This window comes from Ochotona curzoniae, unplaced genomic scaffold, assembly GCF_017591425.1.
Source record: "Ochotona curzoniae isolate NIBS_2020 unplaced genomic scaffold, NIBS_Ocur_1.0 contig_2294, whole genome shotgun sequence".
Lineage (NCBI taxonomy): Eukaryota > Metazoa > Chordata > Mammalia > Lagomorpha > Ochotonidae > Ochotona > Ochotona curzoniae.
The window spans coordinates 3660179-3682367 of record NW_024465405.1 but is presented as its reverse complement, the minus strand read 5'-3'; the positions used below and the strand labels follow the sequence as shown (position 1 = coordinate 3682367).

Sequence of the window (22189 nt, the reverse complement as noted above, 5' to 3'; positions counted from 1 at the left end):
AATGCTGGCACCTGAGTGTGAGCTGGCGCTCGCTGGGCGCTCCACCACCGTCATTTCTAAGAAAACCGAATGTTCTTCATGAGACACACACACAGCTACTCCTGCCACAACCTCAGCCCCTAAGTTGACACCGCTGAGTGTCAGAATGCTGGCTGGGCACTGAGGTGGGGACACTGGCCGCGGCTGTCCGAGGGGCAAGGTGAACTAGCCGCTTGCTTGGCGGGCCCAGTTTTCCTTGAAAGAATGACGCTGTGCGGTGTAGACACACGATGGCACGCACTGGGCACTTGAAGAGAAACGGCCGAGTGCTGGCGTCTGATGATGAAATCTGAGTTTACTGTTGCAAATGAAACATTGACAAACGCGCGTGTCTCACCTTGACCTTGGCCCATCCCCAGTCCTTAGCAACAAGCCCTACAAGACTGGTGACATGAACGAGTGTCATTTCAGGACGCTGCCTGATGCTAAGTGCTTCCGTGACGCTGGCGATGCTGAGAAACCCGAGGACCAGAATTCTAGCCACCCGCCTACTGCTCACTGCCAGGCAACACTTGGGCTTGCGTCACTTCTGATGCGCTTGCGCAGCCGAGAAGCCTACAAGTCAGACATCGGGACAAAGCATTCCTGCAGGCAGACTCCTGGTGTGCCTCTTAGGTAAGACTGGGCACTCACTGTGTGCCCACACAGCCACAGCCCCGCGGCTCCCTGCCAGTTGGCACACCCCGCTAAATTTACCTGTTTGAAATCTGTCTGCTGTTCTGAGAAACCTGCCAACTTGCTCTTTTTAAAAGTTAACAGACTGACCAATCATGACTGTATAATTACATGAAGTTGGCCTGCAGTGTGTGAAAACCCTGTGAATGTGCCGCTCAGACGCCACTCCGGCGAGGGGCGTTGGTCCCAGCCGGCCGGTCAGCTGCCTGGTCTCAACCAAGCTGCCCTTGGCCTTTCATCGACTTCAGCTCCTGGGGATTTCTGGGAAGCTCAAAATCTGGGTACAATGATGGCACACGGATGTGTGGATGGCACGTGGAGACAGAACACGCATGACCCAGTCAGCCGGGTGTGGGACACAGAGGAGCATGTGGCCAGCCTTACAACTGTTCTCCACACGTCACTTCCTGCTCAGGGAGCCCTACACTTAACTTCTAACATGGCTAAACATAAACAGCCAAAATCGACATGAACTAGGCTTTTGGGGGGGTCCTGGGTGATTCTGAAGATGTAAGGTTGGGGGGTCACGGAGCGAACTCCACGTTTGGCTCCGTGCGCGGTTCTGCACATGGGGGGCGGGCTCGGCACGAGGGGGCACCTTGTGAACACACATCGGTTTGTTTTCTCCTCTTTATTCCCTTCCTAGACTCGTCATGTGCCCAGGGACAGAGGGGCCAGCACTTTCAGCAAGAAGGATCTTTTTAAAAAAGTTTCACTTCTGTGAGCCAAAGGCAGTGGGGGAGGAGAAAAATAAAAAAGTTTGTAGAAGAAGCCATTGTTGGATGTACCGCTATTCCCAAACTCTTTAATGTTATTTTCAAAGGACACTAACCTACACAGATACAAGAAGCCAGTCCAAAGGCGTCGGGGAGGTGCAGGCCTGACACTCATGCGTAAACAAGACAGGTGCGGAGGGAGTCACGCCTCTGAGACACACCGTGGAAACATCCAGAATCTACGAGACATCTTCTGGCTTCCGTCCTTTCAGGTCACTTAGCTGAGACGACGGCCTCGTCTCTCCAAAGGCGCCCAGGCTCAACAGCCAGGTGGGCGGGAGCTCCAAAGCGGAGCTTTCTCTGAAAACGATGCTGTTTCCCAAGGCAGCCACCGGAAACGCAGTTCCTCCCTCAGAGCTGCCTCTGAAGGTCAGCCGGGCAACGCCTCGGGTCCCATGGGTGTTGACCTGTGGCCATGCCAGGAGCCAGGGCTCGCCAAAGGCAGTGATGCCCAGACTTTGCTCCTCACGAAAGCTGTGCTCACGGAGCCCCAGCCACTCTGACGCGTGCTGAGAGCAGCGTGGAGAGGTCTGGGGCCTGTTGGTGACAGCCGCGTGTGGAAGGGAGGCCTTCACAGCAGTGAGAGCGGCTCTTTGGCCCCCAGGCAGCAGCGGCTGGCAGCCAGCATCAGTGGGCTGGTGTCCAATGTTGGCCCCAGGGGACAGGTTATTACGGTATAAATCAAAATAGCAGAGAACTCCAAATTGAATTATGGATCCACCTTTTGCTTCCTGACTGTATCGTCTTCACTGACCAACTATTACTGAGCTTCAACACGGCAAGGATTTTTCCCATCTTAGGGTTCCTGTGCTGTGCTCAACCCTAGCCCTGCACCTAATGGATGCCCAGGACAGGGAAACGGCCAGGTCTCTGCCTCTCCAGGCCGCTCTAAGGGACACTGTGCCTCGGCCAGCTTTCCAGAGCCAGCACCATGCCTCTGCTGTCCTAGTATTTATGAGAAAAAAAAAAAAATCCCACTTGCATGTGGTCTGGCATAACAGGATCGCGGTTTAGGACCTGGGACGCTCGGCTGACGGGGAAGCACTCCGTCATGACCCGAGACCTACCTGCATGGAGGAGGGGCCACGGGAGGCAGCAGCAGCGCACACGTACCTGTTCTCAGGAAGCTGCCGCCAGGGCCCCTGGTCCTGGGCGCTCGGACCCAAGGCAGCACAGAGCACAGGCCCAGCAGAGGGTGGGCCTGGGGAGCAGCTCCCCGACACATCGCTCTACCACACCTGTTTCCTTAGGTCCATTCTACTGCCTGCCACGGCAGCCCACAGCACTCAGCCTCGGCGGCCAGTTCCCCCGTGACTAACACACACAGCAGCCGGTCAGGGGGCTCTGGGATCCATTCTCCACTCCAGCCTTAGGTGGGGCCAGGCTATCCCGTCATTCGGGGCGGGGCGGTGCTGTCTGCACATCTTTACAAATCGGGATGCCGCCTGGCTGCAGCTGCGCTGTGGGGCCGACTCCAGCGCCCATAGGGATAACAGATGAAGTGTTTTCCGGAGCACTGGGGTCCTGGGTGAATGGGAGCTGTCGCTGTCCCACAAAAACACTGGTGCTCCTCCCCGGCTCTTGCTGCCACTCGAGGTGGCGGCTCTGACGCAACGACTCATCAGAAGTGACCCACAAAGGCATTTTTCACTTTGTAGCACAGGGGTGGGGGGTGGCAGGAAACTCTTCTTTGTAAATGCATGGCATTTCCTAATTTTTCTTTTTTGTCCGCCTGCGTCTCTGGTTATGGGAGGCATGCCTACACTAGTCAGACATTTTTATTGCAAAATGCCGTCTGGAAAAGATGCAAAACAAAATCGCTAAAATGCAAAGGAGGGCGGAGAAAAAAGAAAAACTAAGGGGGTGAAAAACAAAAGCCCCCTTCCCTTTGCTTATGGAGTTCAAAGGCAGAACAGGCAGCACCCTGCAGCAAATGGGAAGCTACACTAATTTTAAAGCCATAAAATGCTATCAAGTGCCCTGCGGGGCAGGACTACTCTGAGGCTCGTGGCACCTAAATAAGACACGGTTCATTTACTCGGCAGCTTAGGCTCTAATGCAATCATCGGAGGAGTTTTCGCCTAGAGTTGTAACAGGCAAATGGCCGCTGCGCCAGGCGGCCCTCCCAGCCATCGAGGGGGCCGCGGCGAGATCGCCTTGATTACAAGATTTTTCAGTTTTGACAAGCACTTAATGAACATAAATCGCACCTTGATTGCTTGGGGGGGGGGCCCAGGAGCCACACACCTGAGGAGGCCGAGTCTGCCGCGGCTCCGCCTCTCCTGGCCTCGCGAGACCTCAGCAACAAGCCTGCAATCAGGCTATGAGCCATACAGGAAAATATTTATAAAATACAATAATGAAATTCAATGTCTTTGCAGGAGAGCGAGCGTTTCCTTCCCACCCCCACGGGCTCCTCTCCCAGAGTCCTCAGCTGCGAGGGGCCGTCTCGGCGGAGGAGAGAGGCTGTGATTCATTCACACCTCGCTCCAGAATTCCTGGCCGCGATTTGTAACCCTACAAGGGCCCCAAATGGAAAACAAAATGAGACAAATTGGGCACAAAGGATGGCTGGGGCCATCCTAGACGCCGCGCCGTGCGCAAACAGCACACACAGCAGACCTATAAGCTCCGTGGCTCAAGCGTATCCTTCCAGAAATGCACACGCAAAAAGACTTCAAAAAAAAAAAAAAGTGGAGAACGGAATAGAAGGATAAATTTTATGTCAATGTGGAATTTTTAAAAATTCTTATTTTTTATTATGCATTTTTTATGAATCCTGGAAGATCCTTCATCTGCATGAATTTAAAAGAAAAAACTGCTTTTTTGCACTGAAAATAAACTCACATCTTATTTCTCCATAGACTTACCGAAGTGCACTTGCACACAAATGCTCTGTATTTCCATTTTATTTAGAAGTGGGGCCAGTGTACTGGCTCAATCGGCTAATCCTCCACCTCCAACGCTGCAGGCCATGGGGGGCCAGTTCATGTTCCTGCTACTCCATGTCCAATCCAGCTCCCTGCTTGTGGCCTGGGAAAGCAGTCGAGGACGGCCCAAAGCCTGGGACCCTGCACCTGTGTGGGACACCTGGAGGAAGCTCCTGGCTCCTGGCTTCAGAAAGATTCACTCCATCCGCTGGGGCCAATGAGGGAGTGAACCAGAGCGTGGGAGATCTCCGTCTCTCCTCTTTGTACATAAATAACTCTTTTTCTTAAAAAACGTGAGGCAGAATTCTTTATTTTTGAGACAGGCTGGGCAGGATGTGGACTGTCGCTGGTGTTTTGCTTTTGCCAGAAAGGTCAAGACGGACGTGCTGTTTGTGTACGGTCACTGCACCGTGGCAGCAGGGCAGCGGAAGCCCAGTGCTGTGGAGTCGTGGCCACTTGGGGCACTTCTCTCAGTCTGCTCTGGTGAGGCTGGGCAGATGGCTTTCAGACCCAGCCGTCCAGAGTTCTCCCACGTCAGTCCTACAGTGTAAACCCACGCGCTCCAGAGGTGTCTGCTTGCAGCATACTAGCCAAGAGGCGGGAGCAGTGGGGCGTCACCGCGGGCGAATGGAACACGGCAGACAGCAAGGAGAGCTCTCAGCCTCGGGAAAGGCAAGCCACCCGAGCCGGCCACCATCATGCCAAACTCGGGATTCTGCTGCTTCTGCTGCTTCCTGAAGTGCCTCAAGCCGAGAGCTTTGGAGACTGACTGCAGCACAGGTGACCGCGCTCAGCACCATAGCACCGCGTGTTTAAACGGGTGGAAACACTAAGGGTGCTTACCTTAGTGAAAATGCAAGGCCCCTGTGGCAGACACACGGAGCTGGGAGGAAGCAGCGGCCATGCCAGTGCCAGGCCCGTGCCTTGCCCTGACGTGCCCATGCCATGCCTGTGCCTTGCCCTGCAGCGCGGTGTCGCAGCCACAGGCGGACAGGGCACGCTCAGGACGGTGTCCACACAGAGCCCAGTGGGGGCTGGGCCGCCTGACTCCAGCACTACTTTTTAGAACGACTTCTTTAGGGGAGACCTTGGCGGGAATCATATCAGTAAAGAGGTGCAGTTCTTGACATAGAAACGTGAAAGTCGGACATCTGCATTCCGAAGAGGCAGCCGAGGGAGCGCTGAGTGGGACAGTGCTGGACCACAGTACCCTCTGGACCACAGTACCCTCACACAGATGCCGCAGCTTGGGGCGGGCCGGTCAGCTCCTGACCTGTGCACCTGCCTGGGGGCGAGGACCTCTGTGGAGGAGGCTCCAGGTCTGTACATAAGAGACAAGGACACACAGCTGTCCTTGTCTTCAGCAACAGAATGGGAACAAATCTAGGACGCTTTCAAGGTCCAAGCAACTCACACACTCCCGTGAGGGGTGCTCATGGGGAGGGCTGCTCACAGGTGCCCACGGCCTCCTGAGGACGGCTGAGGGCGAGGCCAGAGGGCAGCACGTGCTTCCTGGACAGGGCCCAGAACATCCTTGGCCCATCCGTGTGGCTTCACAGCTTCTGCTCACAGGTCCACTTAGGAATCCTGGTGCGGACACCCTGGGCGGCATTCTGCCCTGCCCTCGACACACAAGATGGATAGGTGGCCGCGCTCAGCTCTGACGCCCGGGGGTCGGGGCTCTTTCTCATTATCCCCTCCATTTTTCTATCAGTGCGCTCCCTACGGCTTGCCGTCTGCAGCTACAGAAGGGCAGCTAAGGACCCCAGGACCTAAGGCTGCCCATCCACCCCAACTGGGGTTCTGCCATGTGTCCCGAGACCAAGCGACACCCATCCATTACCTCTCCCGGGAAGGCCAAGCGTTCACGGCTTTGGGATGGGTTTTGCAGATGGATAATTTTTCAGGGTAACCAAGAGGCAGGTCACGGAGCAGCTGCAGACGCTGCCCTGCGTGTCCCCTATCCTTCCAGCTCTCTCTGAATGCTGGGGTCCTCTCGGCAAGATGGCACGAGGCAATGAGAGCCAACCACACTGCTCGGTCCTGGGTCCCAGGTCGCCGGGCCCCACGTGGTTTTAGCAAGGTGAATCTAGAGAAGCCGTGAGTCCCAGACAAACCAGGGCAGCTGCCACCTCCCAGCAGTGTAGACAAAAGCATACGAGTTTTTCACTCTAGGCTGGGCTGGTTTTATTCCATTATTGCCTCCAGAAGAGGAAAGCTGGATGAGCTGAGCTGGGCATGGCTTGGCTTGGCATGGCACGGTGCCCGGCTTACCAAGAAACTGACCATGCTCAGTGACGTCAGCCTCGGATACTTCCCCGCATGAGTCCGTTTCGTACACCAGACTGGGCTGGAGTTTCGGTGCCACTGCTTTGGCTTGAAGCGACCCAGGAGACAGCAGCAGGCCCTTCACCTGGCACTCAACGTTCTCCATGGCCCGGATCTCAGCATCTCCCTCTGGGTGCCTACTAGGAACCCGCTGTGGCCTGACTGCAAGTGGTGGGCACCTGCACGGGGACTGCAAGCTGTTCACACAGGCGGGGCAGCCCAGGCCCACAGTGACCCAGCTGCTGGCCACTGCCCTGCTCCCAGTCCCTCCTGTGGCTAAGACGGGCACCCAGTTTGGGAACTCCAACACGGTTAAAAACGAACATCACAACCATGTCCACAAAGGTAGGAGGCAGAGGGGCAGCGTCACCTCAACAGCAGGCAAGCCATCAGGTCAACATGAGGTACTGCCAGGGCAGACCCCAAACTTGCCTTGCCCAATGGGCTCAGCGGTGTGCCAGCATCCCCTTGAGGTGTGGCCACTCATGGGCAGCTCTTACACACAGAGGTGCCCCTTCTGGGAACACTGTCTCCTACCTGTGGGTGGGGAGGTGACAGGTGTGGCATGGCCTCATCAGGGGACAGGGGAGGGCCGAGCCACCTGCTGAAGCAGCCCAGAGTTGAAGTCCCCCGACACCACCTTGTTCAGAACAGAGGTTGGGCTCCTTAGCTCCCCAAGAGGGCCAAGGACCAAGGTGGCCTAAGGGTGCCGTGATGGACTGCCGGGGCTGCTGCCCGGCCGGGGCTGCTGCCCGGATCCTACTCAGCGCTACATCCTTGGGTGTGGCACTCCCACCTCTCCATCCAATCCCACGGCAGAATCCCCTCGGCTCCCCTACCTGCTAGTTACACATGTGTACAGCCAACCAAGGGAGGACTGCCCACGCTCCCCAAGCCCCCGGCTCTGTGCCCAACACATGCAGCGTTGCCTCAACAATGTGCCCTGACACCTGCTCACACAGTGTACTCAGCGTGTGAGCTGTAAGGAAGCGCATGACTGCACACACACAGGAGTGTCTGGGCTCCAGGCAAGCACACCGCTGTTTTGCACGACTTGGGCACCTGCCCCGATGCCCTGTGAGTGGATCCTGCAGTTCCCCTGCTATGAACACAGGGATGCAGTGACACAGTAAGCATCTGTAACTGGAGTAGCACACTAGCCTTTGGTTCTGTTTTGTTCTGTTCTTGGTCAACCAATTAGTTCTTTTTGGAAAATCAGTTGACAGCAGCTGTCATTTGGCGTTGTGGCTAAAGCCATGGCCTGGATCCCGGCATCTCATATAGGTGCTGTTCTGAGTCCTGGCTATCCCATTTCTGATCCAGCTCCCTGCAAATGCACCTGGGCAAACAGCAGAGCACGGCCCAGGGGTCTGGATCTCCCGTGTGGAGATCTGCAGGAAGTCACGGCTGTTGCAGCCATCTGGGGGAGTGAACCAGCAGGTGAAACATCTGTCCCCTATTCTGTATAACGCCTCTGCTGTTCAAAAAAAGAGAGCTATATCTTTTGTAAGAAGTCAGTGGACTTCACTGTGTAGTGGGATAGGCTGGTGCACTCTTGACAAACACCCACATCCACCCAGAGAGGTGGACACAGGCTCACGCCCCCCTGCAGCAGCAGGGCCCTCGGCACCCTGACAATGGGGCCTGTGATAGGGGGTTCTGTGTGATAGGATCCACATGGGGGTTCTGACCCCCAGAGCTCCCGCCCCCCAAACCACCGGTGCCATCGTCGCCGCAGGGATCATCTCAGTTGACTTCCGGCTGACATGCAGCTCGGACACAAGCGGCAGCGGGAACCACAGAGGGGACTGTGTAGACTGGGATCATTGGGTTCTAGCAGCTTCTGGAATTTTCTAGACTGCATAGGTTGGGATGGGCAACCAGGGGAGGACCAGGCATGCCTACAGCTACAGATGGAGATTTCTGCAACACTGACATGGGGAATCGAGAGGCGGGGTGACAAGCAGGCAGGGACATCACCCCAACAGGAACTTTCTAGCACAGATCCAGCCCTGGCCAGTGAGCTTAGCCAGGGAGGCCACTCCGAGTGCTCTTCTGGGTCACAGAGAGCCACGGGGTCAACAGTCAGGGCTCTGCCCTCTGGTAGGGGCTCAGGAGGGACTAAACCCCCAACAGGGATGTCCTCTCCCAACACGGAAGCAGGACACTTGGTATGGAAGGGACTGTGCACCCAGAGTGACCGGCATGGGACAGGCCTGGGAAAGCTGCAGGCTGGCTCTTGGGGGTCTCCGGGACCGAGCTGCCTCCCTGATTTGGAGGACACCGGGCAAGGCAACATGCTGTCCTTAAACCAACGACCAGGAAATCAGCCTGGAGGGATTTCCTTCCTGTAATAAGGAGTATGTGTCTCTGTGTGTCTCACAGGGAAACACGGAGCTCTGTAATTTCAAATCTACTCTAGGGACGCACTGCGACCTGTCAGGCCTGTTTCCTGACAAGCTCATCACAGGCTGCGAGCTCATTCCGTGTCCTTCACCCTGTAGAAGCCCATGATCCTAGCCTGGCCCAGAGCCCCTGCCCTCGCCTAGGATGGAGAGAGGCCGTGTCACACACTCCTGTAACACCCTGTAGGACAGCTCTCCTCCATCCGTGCCACGCCGCACTGAGGGAGGACAGACTGCCTGTGCGGGTCTGCTTTTGTGCTGTTGTGATGTTCAACCACTGTGACTCGGGGCTCACCTGTGTACACGCCTCCCAAGCAGGGGCATCCCACAGGGCATCAGAAACAAGTCAGACGCCTCAGGAAATGATGGGGGAGTTTTGGGGATGTGGTTCTTAAAAATCTCTGGCTACCTTTGTCAGATAAAAGGGAGAGGTTAATTCCCACTCACAAGTGAATCAGACAACAAAGGAACCATTTGCTACCTGCAATAATGGAAAGGGTCCCTCCCCCATCCTAAAACAGGCAGGGTGAGCATTTGGCCCAGCAGTTACAGATGCCGGCAGTGAGGGGAGGGCCCAGTTGAGTCTTATTTCTGATTCTAGCTTCACACTAACAAGCAATCTGGCAGGCGGGGATGCTGTAGTCTGGGTGCCCGCCACCCACACGGGAGACCTGCAGGGACCTCCTGGCTTCCGGCTTTGGTCCAGTGCAGACGAAGTGGGCTCCAGGAGATGGGAGTCCACATTCCCATCTCTCAAATGAATCGTTCTTGAGATAAAGGCTGCTTTGAATACAGCCAGACAAAAACGGGTACACATGTTCTGTGAATTGGACAACATGCACCCAGGGCCAGAAAAGACGGCGCCCCCTTCACCCCAGGCAGCTGATCAGGGGAACTTGCTCCAGGCAGCTGGACAGGACCCACTGTCACCAGGAGAGAGGCCTGGGTTCCAGCTACTTTTGTCAGTGGCAGAATCCACACAGCAGATTTAATTGCTTCTGGGATACTCTCGGAGCCACCGGGGCACACCAGGGCACACTGGGGCCGGAGGTGGGCACATGTCTGTGGGCAGGGCAAGCTACACGGGCAGCGAGGACAGCAGGGCACAGCTGGCGGGAACAGTCACGCCCTCAGGTGCGACTCCAGGAGTGACTCCTGGTCTCCTTCCAGGTGCATATTTCCAACGTCTTAATGTTAACCGTGCAATTTCAAAAAGTACTTGAAAAAACTTTTAAAACATATTGCTGGACACGGTGGTAACATCAAATGGTCAACTCACATGTAAGGCCTAATCTACTATTTCTGCACGTCAGACAAGAGATCCTGGGATGTGCTGCTGTGGGAGCGAGCGCCGCGCCTCCGCTGTAAGGGGAATGGCGTGCAGGGCGGATGCGGGCACGCGGCCTCCGCAAGATGACGACTAATCTCTATAACTCCATCCTACAGAACTCATGAGCGTAACATGTTTTATTATCTTGCCTCGCGAACTGGCAGAGAAACCAAGTCCAGTCTGCACAGAATTTCCCCTGTTGGCTTTCAACCACACAGAGCTGAACCCTGGGCTCAGATGCAATTTCCTCCTCCACAGAGGGCCTGCTGATACACACACTCTTCTCTCGAAAAGGTTCACTTACTTATTTGGAAGGCACAGGCAAAGACAGACAGATTCTCATATTCTCTCTCTCTCTCTCTCTTCCCCCACTCTTACTCCCCAGTTGCCCACAACAGCAGAGGACACGATAGGCTGAAGCAAGGAGCCCAAACTCCCTCTGGGTCTCCCAAGACAGAGGCAGGAGCTCTCCTCCTTTGGCCATCACCTGCTAGCTCCCGGGGCACCTGCAGGGAGCAGCCAGGACCTGCAGCAGGTGGGCCCTTAGGGCATGCTGGCACCCAGAGGGCAGCCTGATTGCGGCGCCACCTCCGCCCGCCCGGGTCACTCTGCTTTCTGTTCACACCCTGCCTGGTCTGTGTGTGTTCCTGCACTTCTCTGTGGGATTCAGGAGTCAGCAGTAAGCGAAGGGAATGGGGGGCAGCGGCGGTGGAGTGACACACCTTTCAGAGGAAGGTGGGGGACAATGTGACCTCTCTCCACCGAGCAGAAGCCCAAATCCTCTACCAAGCCTGCCCCTGGCACCCGACCCAGTGCCTGCTGGCTGCCCCAGGGGACTGGACTCACGTGTAAGCTGGGGTGGTAGGTCAGCACACCGTTGTCGCACAGGGTGACATACTTCTTTTTCCACTCCTTGTTCAGCGACTTGCCACTCCGCTTCAGCAGCATGCCCTGCAGACAGAGGGGAGCCAGGGTGAGCCCCGCGAAGGCAGACAGCAGGCACAGGGCCCCTTCCAGCCTCCCTCATGCCTCGGCCGTCTCCAACAGAAGACATTTGTTTTGGGTGAATTCAGGCCTCTCTCACCACCTCTGTATACACCGCACAGATTCAACAAGCTTCTCCCTGGAGCGTGCACGTGAACTCACACGTGTAACAGGAGTGGCCGCGAGGAGATGAGCGGTCATCCGAGGCCTGGGGGACACACCGCGCTCCACACACCGCACCTCTAGGAACACCGAGGGCGGACGCCCTCCAGAAGAAAACCTACGTTCCCCTCCATGTTCTCGTGCCACACTTGTAAGTCAGAACCATTTTCTTTCAGTTTCAGATTTTAATGTGCTATAACACAAATTCCATTTGCCAAGTTCAGTAACCGTGTGCGTGCCATGAATTGCATGCAACGTACTTTCTACCGTTTTGTAATGAGCTCACGTTCGGATGTGGCGAGAACCATGGAGAAGCGGAAGTCAGGGGAGTGCTGCAATCCCGGGAGGGCGAATGGGCGCCCCCTCTCGTGCAGAACACCGACCACCGGCCTGGCCTGGCTTAGCCCAGCCTCGGGACCTTCCGGCCTTGCCTTGCGCAGGGCACCTGCACTCGGCTCTCCACTCCATGCTTCTTGGTCGCCTTCCCTTCCTGCCATCTTCCAACCCCTTCTCACACGGTGTAAGGAAAATGGGAGATTTCCCTTGGCTCCTGGTGTTCCCTCCGGGAGCCGACCCAACGCTGACCGTGTCCAAGAGACCATGTGGCTCCGGCTGATCCCTGGGTCCTAAGGCCACGGGCATCCTGACCCACCCCCATCAGGGCCTGTCTCCTTTGAGAACCACAATGGGAGGCACAGTTCACTAACCACTTGTGTGTGAGGTGACCAAGTTCAAATTCAACTACCCATACTGTAACAGTGCAGCTCTGTAGTATTCTCAACGCGTGGCTGATTTCACCAACACCGAGGGGACCAAGAACTAGCTCGGGGAAGCACTTTAGGTCTGAAAGAAGCCAGCGGCATTCTGCAGACCTGTGGGACGCTGGTTTCTCTGTAAGTCCTCACGATTTCAGGACAAATGTGGCAACATGCACACATCCACCATGCCCCATCGCTTGGAACGGAAGCACTGAGATCAATCAATCTAGAGAACAAGCCGGAGCAAAGCATCGCCCAGCTGCAGGCTGAGGACCAGGGCCGCTGCTCCGCCTGATAAGTCCCAAGCAGCGGACAGTTGCTCCTGGTGATGCAATACTACAGAAGCAATAGTGTAAATTAATCCCTCCCCACCCTCCCCCGCAGCAGGGATTCCTACGGTTTTTATAATTAACATAACAAAACCTCATACAAGTCCTCCAGGGCTCAGGGTTCTCCACAGGCCATTTCAGACAGAATTCCGACAATACTAGGGCCAGGGTCGCCCTGGTGTCCCTGGTGCAGGAGCGCTGCTGGGAGCTTCAGAAGGCTTTGTCCCGCTCAGCTCTGACCAGCGCTGGCAAACCATGCCTCACCCCCGGGGCTCCGCACAGATGGACTCAATGCAACAACTCGGGCCGGCCGGTGCGTGGCTACTTTCATGAGCAAATCCTAGCCTGGTAATTACCCCTCCTTTGAGGAAGCCCATAAGGGGGAGAAAAGGGAACCAGTCCAGTTAGGAGGTGTGGGAAGGACCAGCTTTCGTAGCTGGCCAAGGGACTAACTCAGGCTGATGTATTTGATGCTTGGGAAACTCCCTGTCTTGGGGAGGGGAGAATCCCACGCCGAGGATCTGTAACAGATCTTGGAATGCAGCGGACATGAGCGCCACGTGCTGCCCAAGTGGGGTGTGCGTGGGGGGATGTACCCTTTCAGAGCTCCCCAGGACCTGGGAGCCCCACTACCTAAGGGCCTGCTATCAGACACCCCAGAGCTGGCTGTGGAGCTGCAAGATAGGGCAGGCCTGTGTAAAGTGGCCAGAGGCATCATCTCAGCCCCACGGGCACTGTCGTGTCCCCTCTCTGCCTTGCTCCTCGCGACAAACAGGACAGTGAGCCTCAGAGAAAGGGCAGGAAGCAGCTGGGCAGCCCTCCTGCCATGCTGGACTGCCATGTTCTACAGTTCCCTGCTTGGGGCTTACGGCTTTGGGCAGCACCAAATGTGCCGGCATCACCTCAACCATCCCTAGGGGAGGTTGCCAGGACTCCTACCAGCCCAAAACATCACCAAAACGGGCAGTGGGAAGGCATGGTTGCAGAGAGAGCAAGCGAGTGCCTGATGTGCAGGAAGCATGCCCACGTGGCACCGTGAGCTTTACAGAGCAGGTGCCCAACTCTCCCCAACTCCCAAAAGGTACATTCCGCCAAGGGACAGGGACGGACAGGGGTTCTGTCTTGAGAGGACCTGCGGAGGCCACGCTCAAGCAAATGCACGTGGCTCCAGTACAGTTTCCCGTGTGCTACGTCGAGTGCGCTCAGGGAAGCCTGAGCTATGCGGGCCTGGGGAATGGAAAACACAGGGAAGGATTTCTGGAAGCAAACCTCAGCCCAATAAATTCCAGGAACGGTTGACCCCAGCTACTGGGAAGGGGGCAAGGCCGCCTGAGTCGGTGGGAGGAGTCCCTGGGCTGGCCATGGGCTGCCAGAGGCAGGCAACCTGCTGACCACTGCAGGAAGGTCCTTGCCATCCGCTTCACACTCTCCCAGGGAGAAGAGCCGAATTCACATGCCAGCACGGCTGCCTGCATGTATTACTGCCAACAGGTTGTGTGTTCTATGCAGCACGGGTCAAACTGGACATGTGTGAGGGCAGCCGCAGAGGGGTCTGGCTGTGTCACGGGTGTTGGTGGTGCCAGCCTGGCCCTGTTAGTGTGTTCTGGATAAGATGGTGGTAGCAGGTGCAGCACCAGGTCACACAGGGAGGCAGCCTGGTGTGCTGGGAGGCACACTGCCCGGGGGGCCCCAACCTGGCTTTTCTAATCTACATACCCACTTCCTGGCTGGCCGTGCCACAGGAGACATGGTGAGGGGACTGAGAGAGGGTGCAGGGGATGTGAGCTGGGTTAAGTTTCTCTGGAGACCATGGTGAGGAGATTCGGCTACAACATCGAGGCCCCAGCAAGCTCTCCCACTCCCAGCAGGACTCCAGGTCTGATGCTCAAACTCCAGCAAACCACCTACTGTCAGGGACCCGAGTAAGAGGAGAGGGACCAAAGCGACCAGAACAAAACCCACAGGAGGTCTAAGTACGCTTCCTCAGGCACCCCAACTTCTCTCAAGGCCGTTCTCAACTTTATGACCACCTGCAAAGTGATTCAAGAACTGACCCCCGACCTGGGTGCTTAGGACTGCATGGGTCACCACAGGGGCTGCCGAGCAAAGCGCATGGGGACAGTTGGGGCACAAATGACCCAGCACGGCCAGATGTATGGCACGCCACAGATGACCAAGTGGCTGCTCAACATGAGCGGAGCAGAGAGCGTTGGTCACCACGGGTAAGTCATGGGCAAACGACTCCGAACTCCCACACTGAAGCCTGCACACAGCAACGCTCCCCACCCGAACCAGTCTGGCACTCATGTCTTCATCTTTCCAAAAGGGAGGGGGAGCACTTAGCTGCAGTTACTTGTAATGCTTGGCACTCCATTTGCGCGAGAGCAGTAAGAGTGACCATGGGTGGACCACTGTGGACCAAAGGCACACAGAGGAACCCTCAGCTGAGGCTTCTGTTCTCTCAAGGGCGCACCGCTGGCCATGGCTATTCCAGCAAAGATTTGATGTGGAGCGTCCCTAGGGGAAAGAGGGGTTGGGAGAGGACGGACAGGTGGAGGTGACGTGGGGACAAGGCACGGGAAGACACGAGTGAGCCAGGCAGTCGCTGTGGTGGTCAATGACATCACCTGAACTAGAGCACAGATGACCAGGAAGGGAGGTCTCTCTCTCTCTCTCTCTCTCTCTCTCTCTCTCACACCAGCATCTGCGTGCAGCACGGCAGGTGCCAGCACGAGGGTTGGCAGAGCCAGGTGCGAGGTGGAAGGGTCACACCCATGGCAAGCTGCTCTGCCCACCCCCAGGGCCAGCCTGGCCTGGTCTGTCCACTGTCCTCAGGACCTGAATCCCTGAAAACTACGGACAGCGGCCTCCCCCGGCAAGCCCCTCCCAGCACAGTGGCGGCTTTTGAAAGCTCCTCCTTGAAGGAATGCACAAGAATGTCTTCAACAGCTCCGAGAACTGCAGAAACAGATGCATACATACAAAGCAGATTTAAGAAAGCAAACTACAGAACTGCACACGGTGTCCAAAACAGAGACACACTCTACACTCCCAGGAGTGGGCGGGAGTGTCCTGTGCCGGGGCCTCACTGGGCCAGGGCTCAGGCGCAGCAGTGACTTCCCCAGCACCCGTTCCACACGTGGCAAAACTTAATTCTCACTGGACAGATCCCTGCCACTTGTACACCGACCCCACACTGCACTTTTGAAGTGAAATGAGGACATTTACCAACTGCCTAAAATATTTACAAGTGTTGGTCACCATCAAAAAGTATTTCGGAGGATGTTCTGGTCTGCTCGCTCAGGACAACCCAAGATGAAGAGCACTCGGAATCCTGGGAACCAACCAGGAGGAAGACGAGCAGAGCAAGCCTACTCGGGCCCAGGGGACACTCGGAGACGGCAGCCACCTCACACACGCGTTATGCCCACTCACAATGAGCATACCCTCTCCTTACGAAAGCCCCACTTCTCCCTCGGAAGCACGGAGCGTGGGGATAAAGGAGACCCTCTCCCATCTGGACATACGGGGGCTGGCTCCCATCCAGGGGTGCCAGGGTCCTCAGGGCAAAGGGGTACCCAGCTCCAGCGTCGAGGGCCCTGTCTGCACAGGGCAAGCCAATCCCAGCCCCAGAGGGCTCCTGGAGGACCAGCTATGGGGCAGTCATTGTACCCGACTCTGTGGACCGAAATGCTTATTGAACACCCTCTTAAGTCCCAGGGCAATACTGGCTCCGTCACAGGCAGGTGCCTCTCTAAGCGGCCCACAGGCTAGGCAGAAGGAACCACACTCTTCCTCACCTTGCCCATGGGAACCACCAGCGAATGGGGCCTCCATGCTGCCCACCAGTGTGAGGGCTGCTCTCCAGCACCCACCCCCACAGCCCTCAGCAGAAATCGGTCATCTCCCACAGTTTGTACTGCCTGAGGTATCACCTAAGAAATGGCACAGAGGGAAGTGTCCCCAGCTGGCAGCTGCAGCTCCAGGGAGCTCTGGCAGACCCTTCGACCGAGGCATGACCAGCAGTAACGAAGCGCTGTCCGCTCACACTGCCGTCTCGGGGTGGGTTCATATCCAGGAGTAGCTGAGAGAAAACAGGCCACCTGTGCCGCTCTAAAAACTGTCGGAAAAAGGGATTGACTTATTTGAAGATGGGGGCAGATTTTGGGGGAGAATTTTCATCTAGGGGTTCATTCCACCAATGCCAACGACAGTCAGCACTGGCCCAATTCCAGCTGGGTCTCCCACGTACACGGGCCGTCTTCCAGCGAGCTACACTGAAAGTGCAGAGCAGCCAGGCTACCCAGGGACTGCGGTGCGGGATGTGGGTGGCACAAGCCCCAGCCCCCAAACTCCGGCTCTGGAAGGGGCAGCTGGCCAATGCCTCAGGAGCCTGGGGTCCTCAGTGGGCGCCGGGAGGATGACGCGGCTAACTGCCACAGAAGGGGACCCCAGCATGCTCCCTGGGGCACGGGGCACATCACAGCCTGTGGGAATGAGCACACTGCATGGCAAGGTTGCCCTCCATGCACACCCCCTCCGCCTGCCCCGGCACACATCCACTGCAGGGAGACTCTGAGCAGACACCTCCTGCTGAGAGCCCTGCTGGATCCATCCCAGAACTGTTCACACTCCTGACTTCCGCTCCCAGCAGGAAGCCCGAGTAACAAGTGGGATGTTTTCCCTGGGAACGTGGAGGGCCCAGGTAGTGCCATCAGGACTGGACAGCTGCAGGCTGGCATGACAGCCGTGACACTGCCCTGGGCTTCACGAGCATGCTCAAAAGGAAAGAGGGGTCTGGTCCCCGAGTCTACAGCAAAGCAAGGAGCTCTACGGCACAGGCCGTCCAGCAGGAGCAGACGCTGCCCCCACACAGGGCAGGCTGACTGGCAGTGTCTCGCTGGATGTCGGGGTGGCTGTCACCATTCTGTGGTGTGCAGGTCCAAGTATGGTGGACCTGGTCACCCTGGCCCCTTCCACGCGTGCCGCCCACAGGGACAGTGGATGGTGGACTCGAGGCTTAAGCCTGCGGGCCCTGGGCTCTCTGCTGGCAGGGGTTGGAGGAGGTTGTTCATCTCCAGCGACCCATGCTCCCCCACTGGCATTGACACCCCGTGTGTGCCTGTAAACTCTAACTGCATGGAAAGAATGTGGAGGAGGTGATACCATGAGGCCAGTTCTGACCGCAGCTGGAAGCAGGTGTGCACAGCAGGTCCCGCCCTCACACCCTGAGCAGTCTGACTGTGCTGGGGGAAACCCTGTGACCACAGGGGCGGACAGACCGAGCTGTCACACACAAGTCCATCAGCCTTGGCACGCCTCCCCTGGCCAGGTCACCAGATGCATATGGAAAGAGACCTGAGACACTCGACCTTACCCAGCACCTGGGTGGCAGTGACAAGCAGTCCTCGGAGACCTGGCCCACAGAGTAACCAAAAACATGGCCAGTATAGCACTCTAAGCCGCCACAACTTGGGCTCATGACTCGGCGACTGACAGTCCACACGCAGCCCACAGCGGAGCTGGTGGTGCGGACTGCCACACACCACACCCACCGTGCCCCTGTTGGTAGTGAGCAGTGCGGGGCCTTGTGGCACCTCACGTGGCAAACGCCGATCTCGCTGCTAACATTTGGCTAACTTCGTGATGCTTCTCCCAAACTGGGACCTGGATGACGTACAGCTATGACATCAGGAATCCCACCAGGCGTGTCTCACACCTCACCAGAGGTGCCCTTGCTGCAGTGCCAGGCGCCAGCCAGGGCGTCCCGTGGCTGCTGTTTCTATATTCGTCATGCGTAGTCTCTGTCTCAATCCCAGGAGGTCACTGGGAGCCAAAAGCAATGTGAAGTGTACAAGCTTTAAATAACTTACAAAGTTAATGTAACGAATGCAACTGTGCTCTGGAACCCATCACTCAGTGCTCGCCGCAGCCCCGAGCTGTGATAAAACACCACTCATAAATTTATATTAAAACTCGGCTCAATAGCAATTACTTACCAACAAAGATATATTGACTGCGTGAGAGACTGGGGGTCTTTACGCAGGCAGCTCGGTCTTGGGGGTCTGAGGGCTACACGCCTACACAGCGGTGACGCCAAGCAGCCAGGCTCCCCCACCGCGCAGCATCCGCCGGCTCGGCCAAGGCACACAGCTGCCCTCTGCATGCAGGGCTGCTGGCCGCCTTCACAGTCCTGGAGGCCGTGCCTGTGTGCCCACATCTCTGCTTTTGACCCGACTCCAGCCAGCCTGCCCTGGAGGCTCAGGATAGCAGTCTCCTAACTGCCAAGTTCAAAAAGACCATGGTTTTGGCCACAACTAAAGAACACCCACGCACGGGCATGGTGGGTAAGGCTGATGGCATCCCATGTGGGTGCCAAGTCTTGTCCTGGCTGCCACACTTCCTATCCAGCTCCCTGCTAACGTGCCTGGGAAAAGCAGCAGAGGATGGCCCACATGCTTGGACGCTTGACCCCAAGTGAGAGACCTGAGGAAGCTGCTGGCTCCTGGAATCTCTGTCCTCTGTCTTCGTCCCTCACCTCCACCAAAATAAGTAAATAAATCCTTAAAAAAAACCTCTTAAATAAAACAAAAGCACCCACCCGTGCAAGCTCAGATGTTCAGCGTTGTAGCTCCAGTCAACAGTGCGTTCCGACGGGGAGAGGGCATTCTCTCCCTGACACACACCTGTGGTCAGTGCTGATGGCTCAAGCAGCAGCGTCCCTGCCGCCTGCACAGGAAAGCCCTGGAAGGGGCTCCTGCCTCCTGGGTCCATCTGGACCTGGCTACCGAGCAATGGCCAGGCAACAGGAGCTCACTGCCTTGAGAGTAAAATGCAGGAATAAAAGCTTCGAGACATCTGTGGGCTTGTGTGGCTCCCCATGTCAACCACTCCCCCTACGTCCTGTGACATGCGTTTATAACCCTTCTGGAAGGCTCCTAGGATTTCCTCCACTGACAGAGAAGAAAACCCAAACATGGCACTGTGAGTGCTGACCCCTCAATCAGGCACCTCCCATGCCTCCTGCTCATGGCTTCATTCTAGTTGAGGTGTTCCCTGCAGCAGACGTTACAGCTGTGGCTGGCTCATGTCCGACTGAGACCCAGCAAGTGCATCTGGATGGGTGGGATTTCCTCCATAAGCAGCCACAAGGAAAGCTGGGGTCTATAGTCCTCCATGCTGCCCCCGCCGCTGTGGGGGCTGGTGGGCACGGCCTTGCTTGTGGCATTGCCCGCCATCTCCAGGTCCTCACTGTGCATGGGCACTCCTCGGTACTGTCCCACCAAGCTCCCTGTGCGGAGAGGCCCACGACCCGCTGGCCCCTGCAGAGCAGGTGCTCTGGGCAGGGAGCCTCTCACCTGGGGTGTGGAGCTCGCTGTCTGCCTCCTTTTGCACACTTTGCTTTTAAATCAGAACCTCATAATGGCTAAGGAGGGCTGACTGCGCCTCACCCCATTCAGAAGCCAGCCTGTGGAGACAGGACCTGCATAGAGCTAACTGTAATTTTGTAAATGTCTATTACATATTTGAGAGAGAGAGAGAGGTCCCATCTACTGTCGCTCCCCAGATGCCCTCCACTTCCCAGGAGCAGCTGCAGCTGGGAGCCAGGAACGCAGCCTGCTCCATGCAGATGCCCCAGCACCTGAGTGATCGCCACTGCCCGCCAGGGGCACCAGGGTCAGGAACTGAGCCAGGCATGGCTGTCAGGTGCTGCAATGTGGGACGTGGGCATGCTTACTGGCTTCCTCAGCTCCGGGCTGAACGCCCGCCCCAAGCCCACAACCTCAGGATAAAGTGGTCAGGTGAGCCTCCAGCTTGCAGTGCCGGCATCCTTTGGAGAGAACATGGGGACACCCCCACCCATGGGGCAGCACGGCCACAGATCTGGGGGCCGAGGCCTCAGGGGGAGCTGGCCTGCCCACATCATCGCTGTTGCCTGAGGATGCTACACCCGTCATGTGGAGGGGTTGTGCGGCTGCCCCGGGAGAGGCCACTGCGGACTCACCCCAGCTTTGCCCTATGGGTCCCCACTGTCACACTACCACCACCCTCAGTGTCCTTCAATGTCGAGGGTCTTGGAGGGACCTCAATCCCAGCAGCCCTTGCGACAGACAGAGGGCGTCTGGGGGGCCAGGACTGCCCAATCTCTCAGTAAGCAGGACAGTTGTCATGCTGAAGCAAGGGAAAGCAAGCGGCTCACCACCAAACCTGCAGCCAAAAGCCGAGGGGGCGGGCGTCAGAGCTGCCACACCGTCCCCATGGCACTGAGAACAGGGTGACACCTGCAGGTTGATCAGGAACAAGCAAGAGTGACAGGCCACTCATGGTGGAGAAGACACTTCTGAGTGGAAGAGGTGAGCCACGTAGCACAGAAGTCACTTGTCCCTGGCCAGAAAACAGCCCCAACGAAGTGACTTGATAGAGCCACCTCCAACAGGAGACTTGCCGGCAAACTCGCAACCACGAAGGAAGTTCTGTACAGGAGGTGCCCAGGCCCCAGCCTTCTGGACTCAGCCCCGCTCCTGGTCATTTAACTCCGTGTCCTGGCCGAAGTGCGTCTGCACGCAGCAGGCACCCCTCCGGAGCGCCTGCTGCTGGACGCTCCTGTGCCACGGGCTTGGGGGAGGGGCAAAGGCGGACGGCCGGGATCTGAATCTTTAACCAGCTCCCCGGTGACCCCGCTGCTCTCCGCTTCGTAATATTTCTGTCATTCTGCCAGGTTGCAGGGTACAAAAGGGTTACACTTTAATTGAGCTGTCAGCATCTCCAACAATCCTATAAAGGCGCGATTATGCACGGCGGGGTTAGTGACACCCTTGTTATTGTGGCCGCCCTGTTTGCGCAAGCCAAACCTGCGCCACACACAGGTCAGCTCACCCGTGCGACCTTGCTGTCATTAGCCGCGTCTATTCCTACCTCACTGCTGAGAAAATCACACGGCCCCGGCTTCAAAGGGCCGGCCGGCACTGGATTCGACCAGGAGCTAATCACCCACAAATCCAGCTCAAATGGCAATAATTGGCTAAACTGGTCCCCTCTCCAGAGCTCAGCAGTAATTTGGGATGATAAAGAAAAGAATTATTCAGCTAACTGCCCTGAAATGTATGCCTTGTGGCTGGCACACTTCATATTTTAATAATGATGGACACCGAATCCAATTTAATGCAGCGTCAACCGAGTGACAAGACGGAGAACAAGGACAGGGTAGGCAAACAAAGTTTGTGGCCTCCCCCTGCACCCCCTCCCCGCGTTTAAAAATCTCGTTGGCAGTGTGTGAGGTCAAAGAGATGGGGCACTTCAGGGTAGGTATGCTCCGCATGATGAGGTCCAGGAGACAGCCAAGCCTTAAGCAGAGATGTTCAATGCGCGCAGGAGGGATGACGGAGCAGCGCCATGCACGGCAGGGCTAACCTTCCCTATCCAAAGGAAAGCAAAACTCAGCAAAACAAACACTTCGCCCCGCCTGCCAGGCC

General features: G+C 56.8%; 1 protein-coding gene across 5 annotated transcripts in view; it reads right to left on the bottom strand.

Moving 5' to 3' along the window:
* AGAP1 (ArfGAP with GTPase domain, ankyrin repeat and PH domain 1) overlaps positions 1-22189 on the bottom strand; it is a 418839-nt gene that overhangs the window by 147814 nt on the left and 248836 nt on the right. For all 5 annotated transcript variants that reach the window (XM_040972348.1, XM_040972346.1, XM_040972349.1 and 2 more), the window contains exon 10: positions 11330-11434. In XM_040972348.1, the coding sequence (XP_040828282.1) occupies positions 11330-11434 (105 nt within the window). The remainder of the gene's footprint in view (positions 1-11329; positions 11435-22189) is intronic.